The sequence below is a fragment of the Caloenas nicobarica genome, chromosome 6, assembly GCF_036013445.1.
Source record: "Caloenas nicobarica isolate bCalNic1 chromosome 6, bCalNic1.hap1, whole genome shotgun sequence".
In the NCBI taxonomy this organism is placed as follows: domain Eukaryota; kingdom Metazoa; phylum Chordata; class Aves; order Columbiformes; family Columbidae; genus Caloenas; species Caloenas nicobarica.
In genome coordinates, this window is record NC_088250.1 from 2,024,783 (window position 1) to 2,050,009 (window position 25,227).

At 47.9% G+C, this 25,227-nt stretch overlaps 1 protein-coding gene and 4 non-coding genes across 5 annotated transcripts; all 5 read right to left on the bottom strand.

The window, feature by feature from the left end:
* Positions 1 to 239: 239 nt before the first annotated feature.
* On the bottom strand, positions 240 to 20,735 carry NOP58 (NOP58 ribonucleoprotein). Its single transcript, XM_065637603.1, has 15 exons — positions 20,604 to 20,735; positions 17,956 to 18,032; positions 16,234 to 16,286; positions 14,255 to 14,379; positions 13,323 to 13,459; positions 12,248 to 12,312; positions 10,792 to 10,926; positions 10,173 to 10,318; positions 9,133 to 9,259; positions 8,315 to 8,478; positions 7,447 to 7,581; positions 6,391 to 6,452; positions 3,942 to 4,075; positions 794 to 915; positions 240 to 556 (listed from the first exon to the last, which is right to left on the bottom strand). Exons 1-15 carry the CDS (start codon positions 20,646 to 20,648, stop codon positions 500 to 502), a joined length of 1,584 nt encoding a protein of 527 aa, XP_065493675.1. The 5' UTR covers positions 20,649 to 20,735; the 3' UTR covers positions 240 to 499.
* Positions 8,896 to 8,981, bottom strand: LOC135990576 (small nucleolar RNA SNORD11). The gene has a single exon (XR_010606437.1). It is a non-coding gene; the product is annotated as a small nucleolar RNA SNORD11 (small nucleolar RNA).
* Positions 9,997 to 10,080, bottom strand: LOC135990577 (small nucleolar RNA SNORD11B). Its single transcript, XR_010606438.1, has one exon. It is a non-coding gene; the product is annotated as a small nucleolar RNA SNORD11B (small nucleolar RNA).
* Positions 11,571 to 11,658, bottom strand: LOC135990580 (small nucleolar RNA SNORD70). The gene has a single exon (XR_010606441.1). It is a non-coding gene; the product is annotated as a small nucleolar RNA SNORD70 (small nucleolar RNA).
* Positions 15,883 to 15,971, bottom strand: LOC135990579 (small nucleolar RNA SNORD70). The gene has a single exon (XR_010606440.1). It is a non-coding gene; the product is annotated as a small nucleolar RNA SNORD70 (small nucleolar RNA).
* Positions 20,736 to 25,227: the final 4,492 nt, after the last annotated feature.

Consider the following 25,227-nt stretch of genomic DNA (forward strand, 5'->3'; position numbering starts at 1 on the left):
CGCACCTCGGCTGTTCAACGCATCCTTCGTATTATGCAGAGATATCTATATCCATTTTATGGAGAACTTCAGAACACTACAGCCTTTGAATTGTTTAGAGAATAAACTGCAACAGAGCATCTACACATCTAGAAATTCTTTTTTGCCGATCATTCTAAACCAATACATCTTAGAAATAGTCCTGCTAACGGTTAAAAACCCCAGCAAACCGAGTTAAAAGACGCGGGCATCAAATCTCCTTTCATAAAAATGTTTTTATTCCTTATCAACGGAGACCGCATACGAAAAGAGGACCTATTGCGAGCTTTTCGGCAAAAGAAACGGCGCGATCACAGCCACCCTCCTAAGAGCAGGGACACGGGACTGCGGGCGGCCCGGCCCGGCTGCTCGCCCTCCCGCAGCGCACGCGGTTACGGGTTTCAGCAAGAGGCTACGCAAGTTATGAAGAAATGCTGCTGTGAAGCAGCTGCCCGAGGGCAGCGTTCCTCCCCGCTCCCCGTCAGTCTGCGGCCTCTTCTTTCGCCTTCTTCTTCTTCTTCTTCTTTTTCTCCGTATTCTGCAAACAAACAAATGCTGCCATGAACAAACCGCAACGGAGGAGCAAAGCAACGCGTCGCTGACCTCCTTTTGCGAGGCGAACCTTCTCAGTGATGGGTATAATGAAATAAAGTCACTAAACTGTCCCCGCGTGCCCCGGGTTATGCGGGTAAGGGCATTTCCCTCCCCTCACTCCACAAGTTTTGGAGAGAACCCATTCCCAGGACGGGCCGGCGAGCCGTGCCACGCGCCTCACCTCCACTGCGGGGCTGCTGGGGGGCTCCTCACCCACCGCCTCCTCTTCTTCCGCTTGCTTTCCCTTATCCTTTTTCTTCTTCTTCTTTTTGACAGGTTCATCATTTTCCACAGTTGCCTCTTCTGCGCCACAGAGGGAAGAAAAAGAAAAGGCGGCTTGTCAGTTAAGAAAGCAACAGGCAAAAGGAAAAGCTGAGATGCGAGAGGACACGACGACTATAGCAAGACTGCAAAATATCACACTGGACCTCTACGCCTGCTTTCTCTTCACTGGCCCTCACCTGCGTGACGACTCCCCGCTGTAACCAATATATACAGCTGTATTTACAGCTACGTGAGACGCGAGTGACAACGTCCGGACAGCCCTACCCACGTCTGGCGGGGTAACAGCGCTGCCCCTAGGCTGTAAAACACGCTCACATGTTTTCACTTGGCCGCCAAATTTATTTACAAGTGCTCTTTTCGAAAAAAGCCTGTCCGCAGTTTGCTAAGTATCTTCACCAGCACCACAAGAGCAATGGAACGACTCTCAAATCCGTGTTTTTCTTAAACTGTTTTGACTGGCAAACACAAAAAAATCTCTTAATGCTGAGCTAACATAAAGCATTTAATGCAAAAGCAGAAATTCTCTCCTGTCCTGGAAGACAGGAACTGAATTATTTATATAAAGCTGAGAGGAATGCTAACCTAAGGAAAGATTTACTATTGCCCTCTTACATTTATTTTCCAGAACTATTCACCACGAACCTGCTTATCTAATCACAGCAGCAACGGCACTACGATTTACCATCCGTTTTCTAGAATACAAACCACAGTCTCAGGAGTCTCTGGGTAAAGAAACCAAGCTGAAATCATTACCAGGCTGAAGCAGTCACTTACCACTTAGAAAAAGAAGAGAAAAAAACCCACTGCAGTTATAAAAAGTCTGAAACACACCATCTCCTAACATCTCGATTGTACTTTGTCACAAGTTGAGTTCCTCAAGGCAGCAGAAGGATTACGTGAGTCAAAAATACACTTCAATCTGTGCCTCTAACACAAGCTTCAGACCAAAAAATTGGCTTCGGGGTAAAAAATTTCTAGACGTGTCTACAGGAAAATACAGCCAGCTAACACATGCAGTTTTCTGACATTAAAAAATGCCAGAAGCAAAACAGCAAAAGGATTCCAGATAAAGGGACTGGTAAATATAAGTGGATTCTGCCATATACATTATTCACAGTGTGCAAGCATAAGGCATTCAAAATGTGCAAAAAATAAGTATCCTCACCTCCCTATGCATGACACAGGGAAATAAAAAGTAGCTGAAAAACGAGCATGAACTCCATTAAAGCCATACAGTCCAACAGGAGCACAGGCATCACGTTTTGCTACGTGACAACGCTTTCGCTCAGCTGGACTGGTGAGCTACGCGGTTCCCAGCAAAACGCTGGGTGGTAACCTTGCAAAAATAACTTGTTATTACCCTACACGTCCTCAGGTCTGGCACAGCGGCGCTGGCGCCCGTCGCAGTTCCCGGCCGCGATGACACACGGCGCTCGCGGGCACCGTCACCGCTCAGCACCAACACCTCCCTGAAGGCTCCAGCCGCTGCTTTCCGGCAAAGCTCATCCGTCTGGGGACATTTAACAACCGTATATAGTCCTACCTCCTGTCCCTGCAGACACCCCAGGCTTCAGAGTCTGAAGCAACGGTCACAGTAATTTCTAACGCCCAAGTGTCCAAATACAACGACCCGGCAGATAAGAAGAATGGGAAAAGGCAGGAGCGATGAACCGCGCATCCGAAGGACGCCTCATCTTTCCAGGAAGAAAAGCAGCACATCCGAATCCTTAACCTAACACTTTGGGAAGTTTTAAAACGTGGGTTAGAGCCAGGGGTGGGGTAACAGTCGGACTCAATCTTGAGGGTCTTTTCCAACCAAAATGACTCTGTGATTCTAAATATTCTGAACATCGTCTATTGCTGAAATAATTCCCGGCAGCTCACGGATACCTGCTAAGCTGCACCTGACGCAGGAAGTATCAGTGCTCAATAAAGCAAAGGAAGCAAACACAGGCAGGTTTTGCGTATAAAAGCACAAACCATTTAATAATACATTTATGAACAGAAACCTCCCCATCATGCTGTAAGAGACCAGGCTGGAATTGAATGTCATATTTCACCTGCGAGCAGCTCGAGCCTGGCAGATTGATAATGCCAGGGGAGCCCGAGGGAACAACGCTGGAGATACACAAAGGGAAGGGGGTTCAAAGGTTTGTGACGACACCCACATTCTTGAAAGAGCAAACGGGTAAAGTTCAAGCCTCTAAAGCACTCGTGTGCCCTTGTCTCGTTACGGTAAGTACCAGAGAACAAGCTGGGGCACAGAGCTCAGCTCTAGAGCACACAGGAGCCTCCCTGCAGCGCAGCCTTAATTCTCAGCTTGCACAGGAGTGAGTCCCATCGCTTTCCTTCTCCTCCCATCTGCAGGTGCTGAACTGCACGCTGGAGAGGAGAGAGAGCGGTTCTTAAAATTAACCTTCATATAAAACCAGATTATTTTGCAGTCGCAGTCCAAAAATCTTTCTTCGTACGGGAACTCAGCAGAGAAGGAAAGAGCAACTGTGGCCACAGTTCAGTTTTAGCTCTTCAGGGAGTAACGATTGATCATGTACGATGTAAATTCAGACTGACATTTCCAAGTGCAATTTCACCTCAAATTCTGCATTCGATGTTTGCATGTCGAAACATGCCAGAAAACTTTTCTAATGCAGAATAATACGGTATTCCTTAAACAAAATTAGGCAAGTTCTGGTTTTACAGAGAAGAGCTTTTTTGTCTTCAAGATACTGAGGCCCACTAAACACCAGCCTACCGAGCAAGAAATTCTGCAAGAAGAATACGAGTAGAGTTTTGATTTTAAATGTTCTTACATGCTTATAACTCTTTGAAAAGCAGAAATTTAAAGTAAATTGACTGCAGTATGGTATCGGTCCATAAAGGGTTATTGCGGGTTTTGTTGTTTGGCTGGGTTTTGTGGTTTGTTTTTTTTTAATACAGCGTCACGCCCAAGGAGAATACCCAGGTACTGTGGCTGGCTGTAAGCGTGAAACCCCACTGCACGGCGCGCACAGCGACGAGCCAGCGGCGCAGACACAGCGACTGACCTTTCATCTCTGCTTTGAACTTCTTCGCTTTCACAGCAACCTCTGCGTCCTGTTCTTCCACCTCCTGAATTTTGCGTTTCTTTGAAGCGGCGGGAAGCGTAGAGTCACCAGATGGATCAAATATTTTTACTTCGCTGTAGTGAAGGAAACAAGTCAGTTTGAATACCGAGAAGAGCAGCTAGCCCCCAGGTAAGATCCTGCAGTTGAATACAAACTTTCCAACACAACCTCCCGAGAATATTCGCAAACCAACCTTGCCGAACTGAAAAAAAAAGCATCTACAAGGTAGCGAGGCCCTTTCTGCAGCGGTTCATCAGTGATGGTGACCGCAGCAGACACCCCACAAACCACAACTGTCCCACCTGAACAGAAGACAGCGGTTAAGTCGGAGTTTGGTTCTGGTTTCTATCTGTTCAAGAGCACTTAAATGACCCATTAGATGGATCTCTGCTGCTGCAAGCCTTTCTAGCACGGCTGTACGGTGACACACAGAGCTCCCCACAACTTGGGAAGGCCATACAAATACACCCCAAGAGTTAGAGATATATATTTTCATTATCCATACACACACAGAAACAGAGGTAGCTTCACTTTTGCTTTTTCTGCACTGCTCCTCCAGCTCTTTTGTTGCACCTTTTCAGGGGCGGTTGAATCATCTAATAGCAATGAAGCAATTTTATTTCTGACTCAGGACGGAACTCCTACTGAAGGTGAAAAGGGGGTTTAAAACATTAAGCCTCAACTATTCCCTCCCAGGCATACACTGGGCACCCAAACGTCCCTAAAATAGGAATATGAAGTAGCTACCGTGCACAGGTTACAAAAGCAACGGAGATCAGCGACTAGACTGGGAACCATGTGGCAATGCTACCAGATAGCGCCATCAGCTCACTCTCCAAGCGTCGGAAATTATTCTTATGGGTATGAACACTGCACGATGCTTTACCAAAACTGATTCCATGGCCTTTTGCAAACAGAGGACTCTGCTTCAGTTAAACCCAGGAAAGAGCTTAGTGGCTTCCTTGTTGTTGTTAGAATACCACTACTAAATCAATAAATAAGTAATCAGCAAATAAACATGCCAAAGATAGGTAACGCGCGCTCTCACATATTTTTTGGAAAGCACACTGAAATGCTTCATTTGAACCTCATCTCTAAAAACTACCTCAATTAACTTCTGAAACATGACTTTGATGCAGCCAATTCACCCAGGATCCACAGTCCCACAGAGACAAAGCGATTCCTGCCAGTCTCCCGAAAACCCAAGTTTAGCCCTTCCAACAATCTCCGCCAAGCAGCAGTACTGCGATTTTTGTACTACGAGGACAGTTTGATGGGGACTGAGTCAGCTTCCCTTCCAGGCCGCCAGACTGAGCCCAACAGCCAGGAATTCTCTCCGGTCTCTGCCCCAAGCCGAGACACGTTTGCAGAGCACGTCTAACAGCAGGAACGTGTCCTGGCAGGAACTCGTGACTCCTCATTTGAAGAGGTCAAAAACCAGTACGTACGTCGTCTCCTCACCACCCTCCTCTCCAAGCCGCCGCCTCCTTACGTGCCCTCATTTATTTACCGACATCGTCTTTTCAAAAGCAGCTCCGGCGATCCCTTTGAACGCCTAACATACGGAAAGTTCCGGCTAGGCTTGAGAAAGATGTTTGGGGACTGCAGACGGGTGCAACGGCGCTATTTTTTCCCCACAGAACTAGCACCCAGCCCTGGTTTTGCTGAGCACTTACCCTCCCTCCACCAAAGGTTCAGCAAAATAAACAGGCCAAGCGAAGCAAGCAGCCTGCAATCAAATTAAGTGAAAAACCCAGATGTCACGCCTCAGACTAATAATAACCTGCTCCCATCTTTAGATGTTCAGCTGTCCCAGTTGCAATTTAACAGTGTCGCTTTGGGCACCAGAAACTGCTCTAACAGCGTCCAGAGCGGACACCCTATCTCTTGCTTAAGGTATATATTACTTATTACCTCCAAGACCTAACAAAGGGATGAAGCTTTGCTCCAAACAAGTGGGTTTTTTTCTTTTCTAAGAATAAGACAAATAAGTAGGTCTCTAGAACAGCTTCCATGTCAAAGTAGTTCAGTCAAACTATGATTTTTCTCAAATTTAATTTCTTCGGATTAAATAAAGCTGCTACGTATTCACCTCCCAAACTATTCGGCTTTCTGGGCTGATGCTGATAGCATCTAAATACACTTGTTATCTGATGATGTCAGTAATTCACTATTAGAAAATCAGGACCCTCCAGTTCATTGGCTTTCTCACAACTGGAGAAGGTGGGAAAATTGAAATTCTCATTAGCAATTGGAACTGCCACCAGAGTTTAAAAGCACAGAAAATGTTTTCTGGATCTTAAGTCAGTCCACAACCAAAAAGCTTCTTGGAAATAAAAACAAGGAGAGTTATTTCAACTCAGCCAAGCTGAAAGGAAAATCTATTCACCTCTTGTTTTGATACTTGTCTGCCTTGGCCAAGGCTTTTCCAGTGCCACTTATTCTTCTTATCTACAAGAAAAATTTAGAAGTGAAAAACAGATTACTCATAATGCAAACAAACCACAACACAAGCTCTACAGCTCTTGAAAGGAATTAAAAATGGAAAGACAGACATATATTGTTGGTCAGGCTCCTGTGTACCTGTCCGAGTCTTACGCCCGCGAGCAGAATAGCGAGGGGGAGGTAATAGGTGAGAAAGGCATGTGCCTTTCTAATATTGCTCTTTAAGAGCCCCATTCAATCAAAGGGCATCTAGTACTGGAACAAACACCCCACAGCCAGGTGACACAGCAAATCACTCCTCTAAGCCCCCACCCGAGACCAGCTCAGATTTGTGCACACTTTTTTGCAAGGACAGCTGCACGTCAGGGCAGGTATCACCCTATGCCTGGCACAAGGCCAACCTCGAAACCACAATACAGGCCCTAAACTGGATTTGAATTAAATTTGTGCTCGTCAGGTGATCAGTTTGTGGTTTAGGATTAATACGGCTCCTGGCTTTTTGTTTTGATAGGAAGCATTGCCTCCCTTGAAATGCTCAAGGCGGAGCAGGCAGGTTTTTCTGGATTTTTCTTTTTTGTTCTAGCGATGCCGTATTACGGCACTAGTATCACACCTTCTAGCTTGCAAGGCTGAACCTAGTTTTAATTTCCCAGATCACACGCAGCAGCCATGGCACCAAAACGAGGAAAGCGAAGCCCGCGTTCTCCCAGCACGCTGTGCCGATGGCAACAGACGGACCAGCAGGCATGGAGAAGCGGGATATGCATTAAGCGATGGGAGGGCAATGCAGGAATTTGCAGAACGACGTCTTGCTTTAGCTGTAGGGAAAGCTCCTGAAGAATGAGCATCACCAGTGCTCAGATTTTTGAGAGCCATGGTGGAAAACAGGGGCGGGGGACACTAGGTCACAGTGAAGGGAAGAGACTCGGAGAGCAGCACGTCAGAAAAATCGCGCCGTGAACAAAAACGGCCGCTCCGCGTAGCCCTCTGCTAGACTTACCCCCCTCTCTTCCAAAAGCCTCAGTCGCGTCTCCACTTTCAGTCTGTTCTCAGCTCCCATTTCGGCGTTGGTGTCCTCCCCAAGGGCATCGTAGCGAATAGTCAAGGCAGTCTTAGCTGCCAGCATTCGAGAAATCTGGAAAAGCCAAAAAGAATATTAAACGCTAAGACTTAATATAAGGCAATAATTCACTCTAATCTGCAAACCACACCCACAAAAGAACGAAGTAATTATTTACTAGTATTGTTTCATCCCCAAACAAATTAGTACATAGTTCTTTCGGCAGTGAAATACTGTTAACGTAACACCTTATTTTCTTGATAAATAGAGGGAAACATCCGAGACAGCAAGTCAGTTATACACATCCCACTCCAGCCCAACCGTTAGATCGGGTTAGTTTGAGGTGTAATTTCCAGCTGAATAGCTTTTTCCACAAACCAAACAAATATTTGTCCACCTGCATTCTAAAAGCCTAAGCTCTTTAAGAGCAAGCCACACAAGTGACTAGCTTTAGCACAACAAGAGTCTGATTTTTCAAGCAAGACTAAAGCCCGGAACACCTTAGCTTACTATCAGAGAGAGGAAAGCGGTAACACGCGCCTTGAGAAAGCCAGGGCTACACCAAGACTCGGCGGGAACGAATCTGTTGCTACTCAGATGTGTCGAATGGACAATCCCGTTCACTTTTTCAAACGGGAATGAATGACATCCAAAGAGCTGCGGGACACTTAACGTTTTGCATGTAACCACGAAGCAATACAGTAGAGTAAATCGCGGAAAGAGCCTCGCCGTGAAGCTCACGCCATCCGGTCGACAGATATAAACGCTCTGGAAAAAAGCCAAGCTGGTAAACAATTCCGCAACTCACCTTTCCTTTGTTTTTGGGATTGGATTGTCCCACTAGAGAAGCATGATAGATAAGGCCAAACTTCGGTGTGTCCCGTTTAGTCTTCAGCGCTCGGAAAAGCGCCTTCTCAGCACCCAGCAACTGAACTGTTGACGCTGGATGTTTTGCCAGATTCAAGAGGGAACCTAAAAGAAGGTAACACAGCAAAGGGAATTCATCAGAGGAGCACCTGGAGAAGCAGGAGGCTAGATTCCTACACTGTTCCCAAGTAGGAAGCTCCAAACCATCTCTTTCTAAGGGAGCTGCTTCACCTTCATTTCCCGAAGGACAGGCAAGCCATTTCAGTCCTTCGCGCTTCGACTCGCCCTGTCTCGGCTTGATTTCAGCAGTGGGAAAGAAGGCTGACTCAATAAAGCATATTCCGCTGGAGTAACGCCTGCTCCCGACAAGGTCTGGCAGCAAGAACGTGCCACCGCAGAACTGCGGCACAGATAACTGAAACACGGCTGCTACCTCGAGCCAGTCTGGCTGTCCAAGCCTAACGTTGGGCTGTCAGCGTTTCACCTCGGAAGCGGCCGGAACGTCAGCAGGAGGCTCAGGAAGTGTCTCAGAAGAGGTAGTGACTTCAGTTGCCCTCATATTCCCAAAGGAGTTCAGGCCAACTGAGAATTCTGTCATCACAGACGACTACCAAGCTCACGCTGGTACTCCCAGATTCCTCGGGAACCCCCCTTCACGTTCCCCGGGCCCTTGCGTAAAGCTTTTAGCCGACCAGCTCCTCCGAGAAAACCTCCCGGGAGGTCACCTAAGCTGGATTTACGCTGCTGAGCGGAACCCACCTGCGTGAGCAATGAGTCTTGCTCCAACCAGTTCGCCCACCATGACGGTGAGATTGGGAGCGATGGCCATCATTCTGTTCTTCAGGTAGTCGTACAGCTGCGTCCGATACTCCGAGATTTCAATCACCTGCGCACGGGAATCAGTATTAGCTGACCGACAAATACTAAGAGCTAAATATGCTGAGTTGAGGAAGTGCTGAGACTTCCAACAAAGGAGACTAATGAAACGCAAAATGCGCAGCCAGCCATGGGCCAGAGTTACAGAAAGCTTTATATAGGGCATATATATACGGAAAGCTTTATATAGGGCATATGCCCAGAGCAGAGCTCCAGCCACCAAGTATATTGGATCTGTATTGCTCATGCCCTTATGCAACTTCTTTTCTCAGCAAAGCTCCTGATAAAGGAGCTGACAACATGCCAAAGACAGCGAAGCAGAACAGAAATACGCAGTAAGGGCATTTTCTTCAGGACAAAACCCTGGAACATTCAGTTTCCACATAAATCTTCGCTACCATTCTCTTGAAATGGGATAAATGCTCTTTGCTCGCTCCATAGAAATGCACACAATGAGAATGCACATAAAAAAGCAGCCCGGTCCAGACCAAGAACAGGAACTCGCTGCTCCTAACCCTGCCACTCCCAGTAAAGTCACAAAGGGATCCAGCTGGGAGTTCGCGGAAGCGGGACAGAGCTCCTCGCTCTTCTGGGGCCCCAGCGCTCCACTTTTAACACAGGGTGCTTCCAAAGCCACAGATTAAAAAGAAGTTACACGGCAGCATCATCTCAAGGACTGAAAAGCTCAGTGATGCCGGAATTCCAACCAAAAGACTGCCCGTTCTTTGTGCGGACACCAGCAGCCCGAGATGGCTCAGATGAGGTAGTGACTGTGCACCCTCACGTCTGTACATCAGGAGAGCAACCATATAGGAATCATCACTGCCATCGCAAGGCTTTTAGCAACCTCTCCTCGGCACAAGAGGCTCCGATACGGCCAACTCAAGTGGAGTTCCTGTTGCGGTTCACCCACACGTACGCACCTGATCACAGAGATGGATTATGTTGTTTATATCTTCTTCTGATACTTCTGTCCCCATGGAAATCTCAGCGGCAGCCTTCACATCCGCCTCGATCTCCTCCGGTAGGATGTCAGAAACATCAGAGGAGGCAAAATTGCTCCTGTCTCCTGTGGGGGACAGATGAAAGCGAGTTTGTGCTGGGGGCGAGAAGAACTAGTAAAAAAAGCGCAGAAACAGATGAAGACGAAAGGCCAAAATAACAACAGCGAGTCAAGTCTGCTGTCATCCTATTCCAAACTCCCAGAACATATGTCAGTGTTCTGACTTTGTGTTTACATTAGCTGAGAAGGGTTGGAAATGTTCCATTTGAAACTAGAAAAAAGTGCCCTACTCTGTAAGTCTGTGTACTTCACCTTTTCGGTAGCTGCTTGCTGCAAAATTTTCAGTTGCATGATTACAGAGGAAGAATTCCAGGAAGCGAGCAGCCATTTACCACTAACCAAACCCATGTAATTCTTCCTACAACTGGGGAAAAAAGCTCCCTTAAAACCGCAAGTCTCTCTCTGGACCGCAAACTTCATTATTAGAAAAAACTAATAAAAGAATCATCAAAAAAAGCTCACGCCTCCTTATTACTCACCAACTTTCCGCACGCATTTACAATACGTTAGGTTATCTGTGATGATTTTGCCCAGTTCAGGGAAGTGCCAGCCGTACCATTCCCTACAGCGCATGATGTAGTTATTCAGTTCTTTGTCCAAGTCATCGAGAAGCGCTACGAGAGAGAAGAACGGACTTTTTTTCTCTAAAAAGGCAATCTAAAAATGGAAAACTCTCAAATCGACAAATTTAAATAGCGTAAAGGGAGATAAGCTGAAGTATTTTACCCCATAAAAGTGGAGTGAAACATAAGCTGCAGTATGTTAGAAGTCTGTACTTTTCTACATGATGCCAGGCACAATATTTTAGAAATATTAGTGTTCCCAGGAGTGTGGCCTGAAAGTTTAATCCCTGGGACTGTCTTGGACGGACTCCTTGAAGAGCTGCAGCGCACGTTCCCCTGGACGGGGAGCAGCAGCCAGTTTTTATTCCTGTTATTATTCCAGTTACTATTCCTCTCAGTCAAAGCACTACACACAAGATTGATGTTCAACTCAGCCATGTACTAAACTTGAAGGAAAAAAAATGTTTTAATGGCGAGAAATTGATCTTGTATTCAATTACTTGACTTAAAAGATTGTATTAAGCCCTCTAGTTGCCTTTATAATATAAATTTAGCAAACACAAACCCAACAGGCTTGCCACTTACCAGAAATGACCAATAACAGGGTTTAAACCATAAAAGTATAACACCCACAGCATATGTTCCTGCAGAGCCCCAAGGCTAAAATATTTCCCTCTAACGCAATACCAACATTCCCATCTGTTGTCTCAGTGGTAGTGACGAATGAACTGAATTAAATCATGAATTTCAGCTTAACTATGTTCCATCATTGACAACAGTCTGGGAATTAACGTTCCAAACAGGATTCCTCACCAGTGCTTCACAGCAAGCACGCCGATCACGACGTGGATGGCTTCAAGGAAAAACGAGGAACGAGCTTTCCTCGCCGTGTTTACAATTCCAGTTTGTTTTCCATTAAGAAAGCAAGGAGATGGAATGCAGTGTCACACGCCGCAGCGGGTTTTACGAGCCTAACGTAAGAGTTTATTTCTACGTTGCCCTCTACGCAAGGTGGCACCAAAACAATGGGTCAGAAAACGCTGTTCTGTGGGGCCCCTGCTCCCGTCTCCGCTCAGAAAGGAAGCCTGTTGGGAAGCGAAATCCCCAGAGGACCGAACTCACGCAGCCCGTGTTTCGGCTGATCTCTATGCTAAGAAAAAGCGGACGCCAGATTACTGTATCACCCTAAAAATGTTCCTGCTTGTGCAAAACCCCACTAAGAAAGCACACCTTGCACCTAGCTGAACACCAGTGCCCCTTCGCCAAAACATGCCGGAAGGAAGCCGACAGCAATAATTCTCTGTAAACAATGTAAAGAAGTCAGCTATCCTAAACCAAACCCGGTGATAACTTAAGCTCTGAGTATACTTACAAATTGCCTGGATAATCATGGTATCTACTTTGTCTGGGCTGAACTTCAGCTTGTATCGGGAAAGGCTGAGGAGACAGAAACGCAGTTTCATCAGCATCCTGACGCCACGGTGACGAGTTCCACAGCAGCTCTGACCCGCGTACGCACACGTACCCCGAGAGCTGCGCCAGGAAACCAGCTGGCGGTTTCTCTTTCTTTCTTTCTTTCTTTCTTTCCATGCGGTTCCCCACAAAAAGAATTTGTCAACTGTGCCTCCAGTTCCGCAGCAGCCGGAGGCAAACCCCAAAACTTTACCCACCCAGCAGCAAGTATCAGGAACGCTAGTGTGAAGCGACAGGAAAAAACTCCCGGAACAGATTCTCACTGTCAGAGAAAGCCGTTATCATCTGGCTTTAACGTATGTTTAAAATTTCTCAGCATGCTGCAGTAGAAGACACTCAATATCAACGAGGACTTGCATCTTCCAAGTTCTTTTTCAATATTAATGCCAATTTTCTAAGCGAACGCACACATGTATTTTTAAGGAATTAGCTACAGCAAAGCAGTTCTCTAACTTGTCGATGGCTCACGGACAGGACAAGCTCATGTCAGAATACGGATTAAGTTACTCATGGATGAATGCCTGACCCCATGGTGATCCAGCAACTTTGTATTTAACCACTGCTCCACTAAATCTAAAGGGCAGTGGCAGCAAGGTGAGAAGACAACTCTGGCTTTAACATTTACATTATGTATTATATGGGTATTTATTCTGGCACAAATCAGCAAATATGGTGTTCACCTTGTGCCTCAGCGGCAATGGAGTTTTAAATGACCCATTTGACTGCTACAGAGACATTGAAAACCAAATCCTGAAGTACGTAACATGCAAAGGAACGCTCTCAACTTCAAATTCAGGTGAAGACTACGCCTTTCCCTAAAGGGTGGGTGCAAACCGGAAAGCCCTTCCTTTGAAAACGGAGATTTCAGATAAAAACGTGCCTTGACTTAGAGTGTGAGAGCCCGTCATGTCCTCAGAGACACCGCCAGCAACGCGGCAGAGCCGAGGACGCAGAGCGGGCTGAAAGGGACTCACCTGTGCGCCAGCCCCAGACACATCGCTGCCATCTCTCGGGAAGGGAGGCCCGTGATCAGGCCCTCGATCTGCGAGCGAATCCCTCGCATCAGCTCCGTAACCATCGGGCTGTGGATACAGCTCAAATTCAGCTTGTCCTGCAAGACAGAAACCAGCAGCCCACAGTCAGGCACAACGACGATGTTCCTCAAAGCCCTTCTGTCTCGCTGGACCTGGTTTTCCCTCCGCAGCCCTGCGATCACACAACAGGTTCAGTCATCCCTGACGCTCAACGTAGCAACAGCCCCAGCTCCCCACACAGTCACAATTCCAGATTGAAGAGATTTATAAGTAATGCTCTATCTGCTATGCAGACACTAGAACCGAAGATCCGAGATTTTGCAGTTTACTAGAAAGAGTTTGGCCACAGAGAGAAAATTCAGAGGTAGAGGGTTGGGGGCTTTGGGTCTTTTTCAGAGAACAAAACTGAATGATTAGTTCAAAGTCCTTGGTATTATTCACTTTAATGCTAAATCCTCCTCACTTTGCAGTCTGCGTAAGTCTAGGTCAGCATGAGGAGGTGGTCAGAAAGAAAAAAAAATCACTAGAACAGGGAGCAATTAGATGGGAACCTGGTATTTGACATCTAAGAGACATCCCGTCCGTTTTTTGGAAGCAAACATTAGGGAAATTGATTTTTTAATCTGCTGGGCTCCTAACCAATACTTAAGAGAGAAACCAAGCAAACCCGAACACCTCAGAGCGCTTTTACTCTATCGTCCACTTGTGTACTCGAGATGCCATCTTCCCAGTACAAAAGCAATACCCGTTTGATCATAAGGACCAGATATCTTCCACAGATTCCACTGCTAATAACTGCAAAATCTCTGGAACCTGACTCTAAGATTTCAGCAGCCTGAGGCAGAGGGAAGAACGGCAGAATCCGTTATCACCTTTATGACACCTCCAAGTTTGGCATCTGCTACGGCCAGCTGTTCATGGGCATCTTTTGCCACTATCTTCTTGAGAATCTTCTTCAAGTTCTTGCTGAGCTTGCCTTCTACAAGAGCTGTGGAAGCTGTACAGAACAAAAAGACCAAAGATGTAGTTTCTTTCCCCTCCCAAACCCTGTAAAAATAGTTCTCCTAACTTGGTATTTTTATTTTAACTGCCCAGAGTAGCTCTAGTCCGAACTGCAATGCTACTTTGCCACGCAGCGGCTGAAATCGAAATAGAACAAAATTACATACTTGCTCCTTTGGAGGCCTAAATGAAAAAACCTTCCTCCCAGTTGCCTCTCCTTTCTCTATGTGGTTTTGCTTCTATTTCTGTCAATTTTCTTTAAGGATCTCTAGGAACAGTATGGCATATGCTTTAGATACACGTTTAACATTTCTGAAGGCAAAGTTATGCAGGAACATTTTGTGTACTATTTAATTAACCAATTGTTTTCCAGGTCCCTTGGTCAGCAACCATGATATCCTACATTGAGTAACGGCTTATTTGCATCCTCTGCCCATGATTATGTGCGACAAGGAGTGATGCCAAACGCACTGACTGGGCAGTTAGACACGAACCCTTTTAATACAGCACCTAGCCTGAAGAACTTTATAAGGCCATCCTTCATTCTCAAGTATTAATAGATCTGTAACAGCTTTACAGTCCCACACAATATATTTTTAAGCAGGCACTTCTACAATTCTCTGTGCTCCGCTGAACTTCTGTGACGGATGCAACATCTTCATCACAGTAAATGCAGCAGAAGCCAGGGATTGCTCATTTCCAGAAGCTTACTGAAAGGTGAGGGTAAAAATCTAAGTGCTGCGCTGAGCCTCCTCTCAGCCTTTCTCTGATGGAGACAGGTTTCCGCCGTCCAAGCTGCCCAATAGCTCCTAACCCACCGGGAACACCACGCACATAGTCTACCCTTCAAAATCAACATGATGTAGGTAGTTTGAATGACCTCTCCCATTTCACAGATAAGTAAACCTGAAGCAGAGTAGCAGAAGTTTTGCTTGGTTGGTTGTTTTATTGTTTTGTTCTGTGAGGTGGCTTTTGTTTGTTTGTTTCTTGTTTTTGACTCACTCTAACTACACGATACGTGATCTGAATCCAAATCTATGCAAAAGCAACAAAATCCAAAAAATATGCCAGGGAGAGGAATATATAGCAGCTTCAACCTCGGTAGTTTCACTTGCATCTCCTGTATGATGGTAGCGTCTCCATCCTTGTTTCCTTGGCTTCCTTTAGAAGCTATTCCTACCCCATCAGAATACAAAGATCCATTCTTTAGTCGTAAACGTGACGGGGAACATCCCCTTACTGCTGTCATACAGCACGCTCAGCAGCAACAGGCACGCCAGTTCTGAATGATTAGGTGGAACTCTTATTCCTTCTCTCCAAACTAGCCTGCAGCATCAAGCAGTTAACTGTTGAATTAGTAAAAATTATTGAACGTAAGGCTTTTTGTTTAAACTCCTGAATGTCTTCTAAGATTACAGGCTTTTTTTTTTTTTCAGGCTGAAAAAACACAGGTGTAATATGCATCCATAAAACAAGGGCAGTTACAATAATCTCTGCTGTGCCTGTTGTCTCAGTGGTAGTGACGAAAGGTTGACTCAAATCAGTTATATTCAGCTTCAACAAGAATCCATCATTGACAACAGGCTACAGATATCAGACAAACCTTCTACACGCTGCTCATTAGTGAGCTGCTTGGGAATAAGTACGGTAGGAAAAAATGAGACTTTACTACATCCCTACTGCCCTATAGACTGGATGGACGACCCCATCAACCAACAGGACCAGTTGACTTTGAAAACTTTGTGATTTAAACACTAAGCAAAGGAACAGAGCAGGGATGGAGGGAAGTATTGAGTGAACTAGTGCACGAGAAGGATTTTCTGGTTTTGTAAGAATGGTGTTAACTCACCAGCAAGTGCTTCCGTTGTGTCCTGAAATTTTTCAAAGTGCTTCAGCTTTACTCTACAGAAGAAAAATATAAGTGTGTAAACAAACGGACATAAAACAGATGCTAGAACCATTATACTTTTTTTCTGCCTCTGCTACTCCAGTTCCCCTCGTCTCCCCAAGACTGCGAGAGAGCAGAGATCAATATCCAGATCCTCAAAACCAAGCAAGACCACTAAACCTGCTGATCAAGTTTGAGCCTGATAGGACTATCCAGCTGGGTCCCACAAACTTCACTGAAAAAAAAAAAAAAAAAAAGAAAAAGAAAAAGAAAGAATTTTGATCTGGTATTTCTAGGACCAACATCATCAGAAAACCTAAGCCCCCTTTTTGTTTTGTAATTCATATTTAAAGACAGACATCATCCACCTGAATCTCAGCACTGCACCTTGATTAAGTGCCGATAGCATCTTCCCACTCCTCTTCAAAAGGAACCTGCCTCTGCGGAACGCACGGCTCACATTTAACAGGCTTTGCAGCCAAACACATCTTCAAAGCCTTTAAAACTGAACTGATTCATTGCCCGGGAACCCTCAAGTCCTCCCTTGTAATTAGATGTTTAGAATACAAGCTCTGAGCTGAAAAGAAACAACAGAAAGTCCTTCCGTGCCCTCCCAAACTGCTGACCAGAGCCACAAACGGTACGGACGGTGCTTAACGGCCCCTGTGGGATCCTCTCCCCTCACGCGGGCTGGGGTGTTGACATCTAGAGTTACAGCTCAGGAGCTCTCCCAAGCCAGTAAATTCCTTGTCAGGGACAGGCATTTGGCTAATCCGGCTCTGATTAACCACCGCGCTTTGTGAGTCAAGTGTCTGCGAAGGCAGCAAGGTCACAGATAAAGCTGGGTGCTGGCGTTAAGCCTTCGTACAGCCCAACAGAAGCTCCAGGCTCATCCTGATGCCTTTTCAGACAGGCAGGAGAGAGAGGAGTTACTTTGATCGGAGGGGAGATCCATTAAGAGTTGCGTTCCGTCTAGCAAGCGGCCAAGACGAAGTTTCCAAGACAAGATTAACAACACTACAAGCAGGAAGATGTGGGATATTCTGTCCTTCCCTCTGAACACTGTTACAGAGCGGGATAAATCCAAATCACAAGGCACGGCTTGTTCAGAGGTATCCGTTATAACCAAAGCTGGTTAGAAATCTTCCGAACAAAGCACCCCGGGCAGACTGGGAAGCAAAGCAGCGCTGTCCCCAGCTCCACGACAAGGACTGCAACCCCTGTGCCACTACGCGCTGGTGCCAGCGCTTGCTGACGGCATCGGCAACAACACCAACTCTCAATTTGCAGCCACACGTGTTTTTAGTTTCACAAGAATTAAACTTTTTTTTTTTTTAAGAATTTCCTGTGAGCACAAAAACCTGTTATTTCAGCCAGTTCCAGCATTACAAGCTTCGACGTTCTTGTCGAAGCTGACAGATCTCCTCAAAATATCATGTAATTTTTTGCTTCAGTGGCACATGGTAATGACATCTGTGGCTTAATTTCATCTTTCACTTTGATATTCCAATCTAAGTTTCTCAGAGTATCTAACTTCATATTATCGTTGTTCACAGCCCTTAGGTTTTACAACGCTGAAAAATAAAAATCGCTACTTCTTTCTGAACCTCCGATGTGCATAACTCTACAGGCAGTCATGTCCTTCCAAAAGCCAGGCTGCTATCCCCATATAAAACTGCTTACATTTTGTTTGCTTTTTCAGGAGTTTCAAATTCTTTCCATAAACTGTCGACTTCTTGGAGCTTCTTCTCATTCAGAACCTACAGAAGAGAAAACAAACACACACAAAACTATGTTTAAAGCACTTTTGAACAACCTTCAACCCTGCACGCAGCAGAAAAGCCCTGAAGGAGATTTACACATCCAGCCACTGGAAGTTAACGCTGATTGAGTGAGCAGACGGCAGTTGGGTGATCTCCAGTTTCGCCGTTCTCTCTCAGCAGCTTTAGCCATCCTACCAATACACACCTGTATTTACAGCGGTTTAGAGGTTGCTCAGTGATGGCCGGGTCATTCTGAACCTGCACATTAAAGCAGAACGCTCCTCTTGCTGATCAAAACTGGGCTCGCTCCACCTCCTCTACGGGACTCATCCACAACCCCCGTGACCCAAAACCAAACCTGCCGCCGCTTTGGGAACACACAAACCCGTCTGGGACACCTAACACGAAGGAGTGATATCCCACAAGGTGTTTTCATCCATCTGACCTGGCCCAAGGAAGAAAGAGGACATCTCTGCGAAGACAGCTTTTCACCACAGCTTAATCGGCTGAGCCAAGAATTACTTAAGAGGCAGCCAGGGCTTAATCTCATCTCTGTACAAAGGGGATCCGCTCAGTTTTTAAGCAGCAGGAGGTCAGCAGTTACTCCCCGAGAGCGTCCGTGCATTTCCCAAAGCGCGGAGTGTACTGCGGATTCCTAGAAAAGCGCTCAGGGGAACAGCACGGCCAAGAGCTTCACGACATCACGTTCTTTACGCTTCACTCAAAAGTCTTGTGGTTTTGTCCCCACAGCGTAAATCCATCACAACTGCAACTTGATTCAGTGCAGAAATTGTTCTTGGGATTATGAGATTTTGTTCCCTTGCGGATTTTTAAACCCAGGTCCAAGGAGGCAGTCTTTTTAAAACTCAATTAGTAGCTGAGCAAATAAACATAGTAACTCCTTTCCCACAGAGAACTTGGAGGCACAGAAAAACCTGAGGGCAACTTTTCCTTTCCTCAGCCTGCTGATTCTTTCCTCTAATTCATCTTTCCTACGCTGAAGCCCACAGAATCTCCAGCCTCCCCAAACAGACACGGGCGCACAGAGAATAACAAAACCACAGAAGCTGCTAAATCGAGGTTGTTAGTATAAAGAAATTACACACCTATGGATATTTTGTGCCCTGTAAGATAGTAAGACTCACTGGAAAAAGTCTTCCAAGATTTAGAACATGCCCACGCCCCATTTTTCCGTATTATTTTAGACTGTTTGCTCCTCTGATGAGAGCAACACCTCCAAGGGAATAGCTGAGAGCAACACAGCTTGCAGAGGATCCTTGATCACCAAGGAGCAAGGCACAGCACAGCGATGCCGGCCATGGAAATCTGTGTACGCTGCTGAAAAGGGAAGCGGGTGACCGTGACTGCCTCCCAAAATTCAGAAGCACACATCCTGTCATAAGCCTCAAGTAAATAAAACAAACAAACAAACCCCAGACAAATAACCCCCCCAAAAAGCACCCAGCAGTGACATTCTTTAAAGACTGCTTTAAAAAAGAAAAAGGTAAACTCTGCGTAGAATATTTTGACACAGGGTGCCCTCCCCTGTCCATCCCAGTAAGGAGGCGCAGACCAGTCTGCCCTCCGGACCTGCAGCACTTGTGCAGCGGGACTTGGCTTCTCCTCTGCCTTCGCTTGCTGCCGACCTCGCTTTCAGAAATTAAAATGTGGGTTATTTTCAGCCCCTCCTGGCTCCTGTGGAAGGCTGAGATGGTTCGGCTCACTGCGCTGGAGGTTTGATCCCACTGGAAAGGCGATTTCTTTCTAACTAACTCAGAAGGTGCAGGATAGCAGGCAGAGTGAACACAGAAACATTTTGGTTGGAAAAGACGTTTAAGATCATCAAGCTCCACCGGCCCCCAAGAGAGGTGACAAGACGACAGAGTTTGGGGTTGCAGGGGGATCCCCCAACCCACTTGCTAACGCAGGGTCACCAGAGCAGATCACACAGGGTCGCGTCCACAGGATCACAGAGTGCCAGGGGTCGGAAGGGACCTCGGAAGCTCACCCAGTGCAACCCCCCCGCTGGAGCAGGAACACCCAGATGAGGTTACACAGGAAGGTGTCCAGGCGGGTTGGAATGTCTGCAGAGAAGGAGACTCCACAACCTCCCTGGGCAGCCTGCTCCAGGCTCTGGCACCCTCACCATAAAGAAGTTTATTCTCATCTTTCAGTGGAACCTCCTGTGTTCCAGTTTGCACCCATAAACCCAGGCGGGTTGGAATGTCTCAGAGAAGGAGACTCCACACCCGCTCTGGGCAGCCTGGCCCAGGCTCTGGCACCTCCCAGCAAAGAACTTTCTCCTCATGTTCAGACGGACCCTCCTGTGCTTCAGTCTGTGCCCGCTGCCCCTCACCCTGTTGTCAGGCACCCCTGACCAGTCTGCTCCACCCTCTGACACCCACCCTGAGATACCGACCCCATCGATCAGATCCCTCCCAGCTCCTCCCCAGCTGCACAGCCCCAGCTCTCCCAGCCCTTCCCGGTAACCCCGGCGCACCCGCTCCCTCCCGTCCCGCCGCTGCTTCCGCCGCCCGCCCGGGGCGCTCCCCTCACGGCCCGGCTCACCTTGAAGATGGCGTACCCGGCGGCGGTCTCGAACAGCACCAGCATGGCGCCGGCGCCACCGGGCCGAGCGGACACGTGCGCCGCGCACGGAACCGGAAGCGGCGGAAGGAAGGGGAAAAGCGGCGGAAGGGGAAGCGGCGGGGCCGCCTTCCCCGCGCTCCGGAGCCACGTGGCGTGGGGAGGAGCTTGTGTGCCGGGCCCGCCCGCACCTCCCGGCGCGGTGGCGGCGCTTGGCGCCTCCTGGAGGAAAAAAACGCTCCCGTGAGCGGCCGGGCGGCTGCCCGGGGTGTCGCGGTGCGGGGCCGCCCCTCCGCGGGGCCGCCGCTGCGGGGGGCCCGGCTCCCTCCGAGCGCCGGGGCGGCGCCGTGCGCGGGTGCCCCCCGGGTGGGGGTTGCTCCCCAGCGAGCCCGTGAAACAAAGAAATAAACTTAACAGCAGAGTCAGTTATGCTGTTAAGCAGCATTCTGTATTTTATCAGCGCTGGGGAGCTCGGGGGATCACCCTCCACACGTGCTCCAAAGACTGGATGCTCTTGCATTGCTTATATTCACATAATTACTACATATTAATCACAAATTTTGGAAATTTCGACATACATCTACACTAAGAAATAATTGATGCTGTCAGTTATAATTGTTTCGTTTCTTACTTACAATACATCTATTAATTATTAGCCAAATATAAACTAAGCACTCTGCTTAACAACGCATCACGCAATCTCCTGCCTCCCTCTTGTCGTGCAGAAGGATCTAAAACTTGAAAAACAGCCCCTGGTTTTGCAGGTGGTCGGAAAGCACGGATCACGTCAACTGGTTAATGATGGATATGTCTTTTAATCACAGCACGCATTAATTTAGCAGCTTCTCCTCACCCTGGAGCGGTCGGGGCCGCCCGGGTGTCCCCAGCACACGGGCATCGCCGTCGGGGAGGCGGATGCGGCCAAACCCCCCCGTCCGTGTGTCTGCGCAAGAGCATCTTCTGTCCAGCGATGAGGGAATTGAGTGCACTGTCAGCAAGTTGGCTGATGACACCAAACCGGGAGGGGTGGCTGACACTGGGAGGCCGTGCTGCCATCCAGAGACCTGGACAGGCTGCAGTTGGGCGGGGAGAAACTTAATGAAATATAATAAGGGAAAATGTAGAGTCTTGCATCTGGGCAGGAACAAGCCCAGGTTCCAGTATAGGTTGGGGAATGACCTATTAGAGAGCAGTGTAGGGGAAAGAGACCTGGGGGTCCTGGGGACAGCAGGGTGACCATGAGCCAGCACTGGGCCCTTGTGGCCAGGAAGGGCAATGGGACCTGGGGGGGATTAGAAGGAGGGTGGTCAGTAGGTCAGAGAGGTTCTCCTGCCCCTCTGCTCTGCCCTGGTGAGACCCCATCTGGAATATTGTGTCCAGTTGTGGGCCCCTCAGTTCCAGAAGGACAGGGAACTGGTGGAGAGAGTCCAGCGCAGCCACGAAGATGCTGAAGGGAGCGGAGCATCTCCCGTGTGAGGAAAGGCTGAGGAGCTGGGGCTCTGGAGCTGGAGAAGAGGAGACTGAGGGGTGACTCTTTCATGGGGATCAATATGGAAAGGGGGAGTGTCAGGAGGATGGAGCCAGGCTCTTCTGGGTGACAACCAGTGATAGGACAAGGGGCAATGGGTGCAAACTGGAACACAGGAGGTTCCACTTAAAGATGAGAAGAAACTTCTTCATGGTGAGGGTGCCAGAGCCTGGCCCAGGCTGCCCAGGGAGGTTGTGGAGTCTCCTTCTCTGCAGACATTCCAACCCGCCTGGACACCTTCTGTGTAACCTCAGCTGGGTGTTCCTACTCCGGCGGGGGGGTCGCACTGGGTGAGCTTTGAGGTCCCTTCCAGTCCCTGACACCCTGTGATTCTGTGCGATTCAACCCGCACCCCACGGAGCCGCTGGTGGGGAACGGAAAAAAGCCGCCAGTCCTGGCCCTGATAAATTCCCCCTCATTTCACAGGGACGGCTCCCCGCGCTGGGAACTTTTTCCTGCCCACAGGAAGAAAGGCTCCGAGTGGCACTCGGGGCTGTTAATATCAGTCATTTCGTGGCTGTGCTCCGCGCACCGCCCGTGTGAGTCAGCACGGCTGCGCCTCCTCTCCTGCTCCTCCCGGGAGGAACGTGCTGGAAAGTCACAGAGATCTGGGGATTTACATCATTCTGAATAACTGTGGGTTTTTAAAGGAAAGGCTTTGGTTGTTTAGATAATAGAACCCATTTTCTGGAGCCCCACAACTGGTAATATTGCTAAAGAAATCACATTTAACTAGGAAGAGAATTTCTGGGTTCCCCCTAGTTTCAAAGTCCAGGTTCTGCTGCTGTTGGCTCAGGGAGAGCACTAGTATTGCAAAAAGTGAATTTAAGAGTAAATATCATTTACTGGTCTGACCTTGAACGCTGTGTTTTTCCTTCTTGCCAGCGCTGACCACTCTTGAGCAAGCATGCTGGTATTATGAGACTACAGATTGCTCTTAAAGTCCAGTTTTATAAGAAACTTACTTCTCTCAGACCAAAGAGGTTTTACACAGACTACAGGGGACAATAGTTGTAAGAAAACCACTAACAGCACCAATTCAAAACCACATATATGGCTTTGGAGAAATTACCAGCAAACTGAAGGAGCAGGGGTGAACTTTATTGATCTCAGGTGATTGAGATTAGTTGCAGATGGGGAAACTGGGGAAGTTATAAACCACCTGAAAACTAAGTAGGGTTATTAAAGCAAGTAAAACAGCCTTGGTGGTGGTGATGACGATGACTTTGGGCTTTGTGGGAAGGTTGTGTGAGTTTATTTAGTGTTTTTAAAGCAGTGCTATTTTTGTTGTGTTTTAATTAAGTCTGCTGTGCATTGAGTTTGGACTGTCAAAGAAGCGAAGTGTGAGTTTTGCCGCTGTATCTCCACAGTTCTCGTGGGTTGAAGGGAGACTCGCTTTGGGGATGCTCCACAAACGCAGCTTGCGCCCTGAATGGTTTAATGTGTCTGCAGCCGGGTGAGTAAAAGGGGAGCAGTGATAGGTGGTGTTGCTGTTACTTAGCGTGTATGCAAGCGTGTGTGTTCCAGCGTTACACCTTTGTTGTTACATACAGGGGCAGGTAGCTCTGTTCTGACTCTCGTGAGTGTCAGCTTGTATTTCAGGCTTGAGTAGGAAAAATGGTAAAATGAAGAATTGCATTCAGGTTTTGTGCCTGAGTCTGGGACTTTACCCTCACCACCATAAGGCTGTTCTCAAAACTCACAGGTGAAGAGCAGTGATGTGTAGGACAGTGTAGGTATTTATTGTTTTCTGTTCTGTGGGTGTTGTGTTGCTGTGAAGCCCTTGAATGGTTTGTTTTGGTGCTTTGTGTAGTGTCATTAAGCTTATAATGAGCTCTTACTGTCAGCTTAGCATAGTATGAATGTATTTGGCTTTACTGCCTACTAGGCCTTGCCTAAGAAAGATCTTAATTCTGTAGCTCTCTATAGTGTCTGTTTTGATTCTCTTCAGGTTTTTTTTTTCCTTTCTTGTTACTTGTGAATTGTTTTAACATTTGTGAGAAAACTAGTTCCTATGGGTCTAGATACAGCGCAGCTTCCCTGCCTAGTGGGAGCGCATCCCCTGGTGTAGCCGTGTTTGTTCGGCTCACCGGCCCCTCAGAGCCAAGCACGTGCTGGTTCCAGCAGCGATGCCGTGCAGCAGCTGCCTCGGTTTTTGCAGAGGACGTTAGTGCCATGCGCAGTCTGAACGGCGTCCCTCTAAGCTGTGGGTGTTGCCGCTCGTGCTGGTGTAAAGCGGGACGTCTGTTTTGTGCTACTGTGGGGAACCTGAGACCGCATCTGGAATGTTGTGTCCAGTGGTGGGCCCCTCAGCTCCAGAAGGACAGGGAACTGCTGGAGAGAGTCCAGCGCAGCCACGAAGATGCTGCAGGGAGCGGAGCATCTCCCGTGTGAGGAAAGGCTGAGGAGCTGGGGCTCTGGAGCTGGAGAAGAGGAGACTGAGGGGTGACTCATTCATAGGGATCAATATGGAAAGGGGGAGTGTCAGGAGGATGGAGCCAGGCTCTTCTGGGTGACAACCAGTGATAGGACAAGGGGCAATGGGTGCAAACTGGAACACAGGAGGTTCCACTTAAATATGAGAAGAAACTTCTTCCTGGTGAGGGTGGCAGAGCCTGGCCCAGGCTGCCCAGGGAGGTTGTGGAGTCTCCTTCTCTGCAGACATTCCAACCCGCCTGGACACCTTCTGTGTAACCTCATCTGGGTGTTCCTGCTCCGGCGGGGGGGTTGCGCTGGGTGAGCTTTCGAGGCCCCTTCCAGTCCCTGACAGTCTTTGAGTCACTAGAAGTTTGAGGGAATGCAACAGCCTCAGTGCAAATTTGCTCAATAAAATCACAGTTTGTGTTGAAGGGCCCTCCCCAGCTCCCCCAGTGCCCCCCTGCCATGAGCAGGGACATCTGCACCAGCTCAGGTTGCTCAGAGCCCCGTCCAGCCTGGCCTGGGATGTCTCCAGGGATGGTTCACCCACCACCTCTCTGGCCAACCCGGGCCAGGCTCTCAGCACCCTCAGGGGCTACAATTCCTGCCTCATGTCCGGCCTGCGCCCCCGCAGCCACAACGCTCAGAATCGGGCCCCCA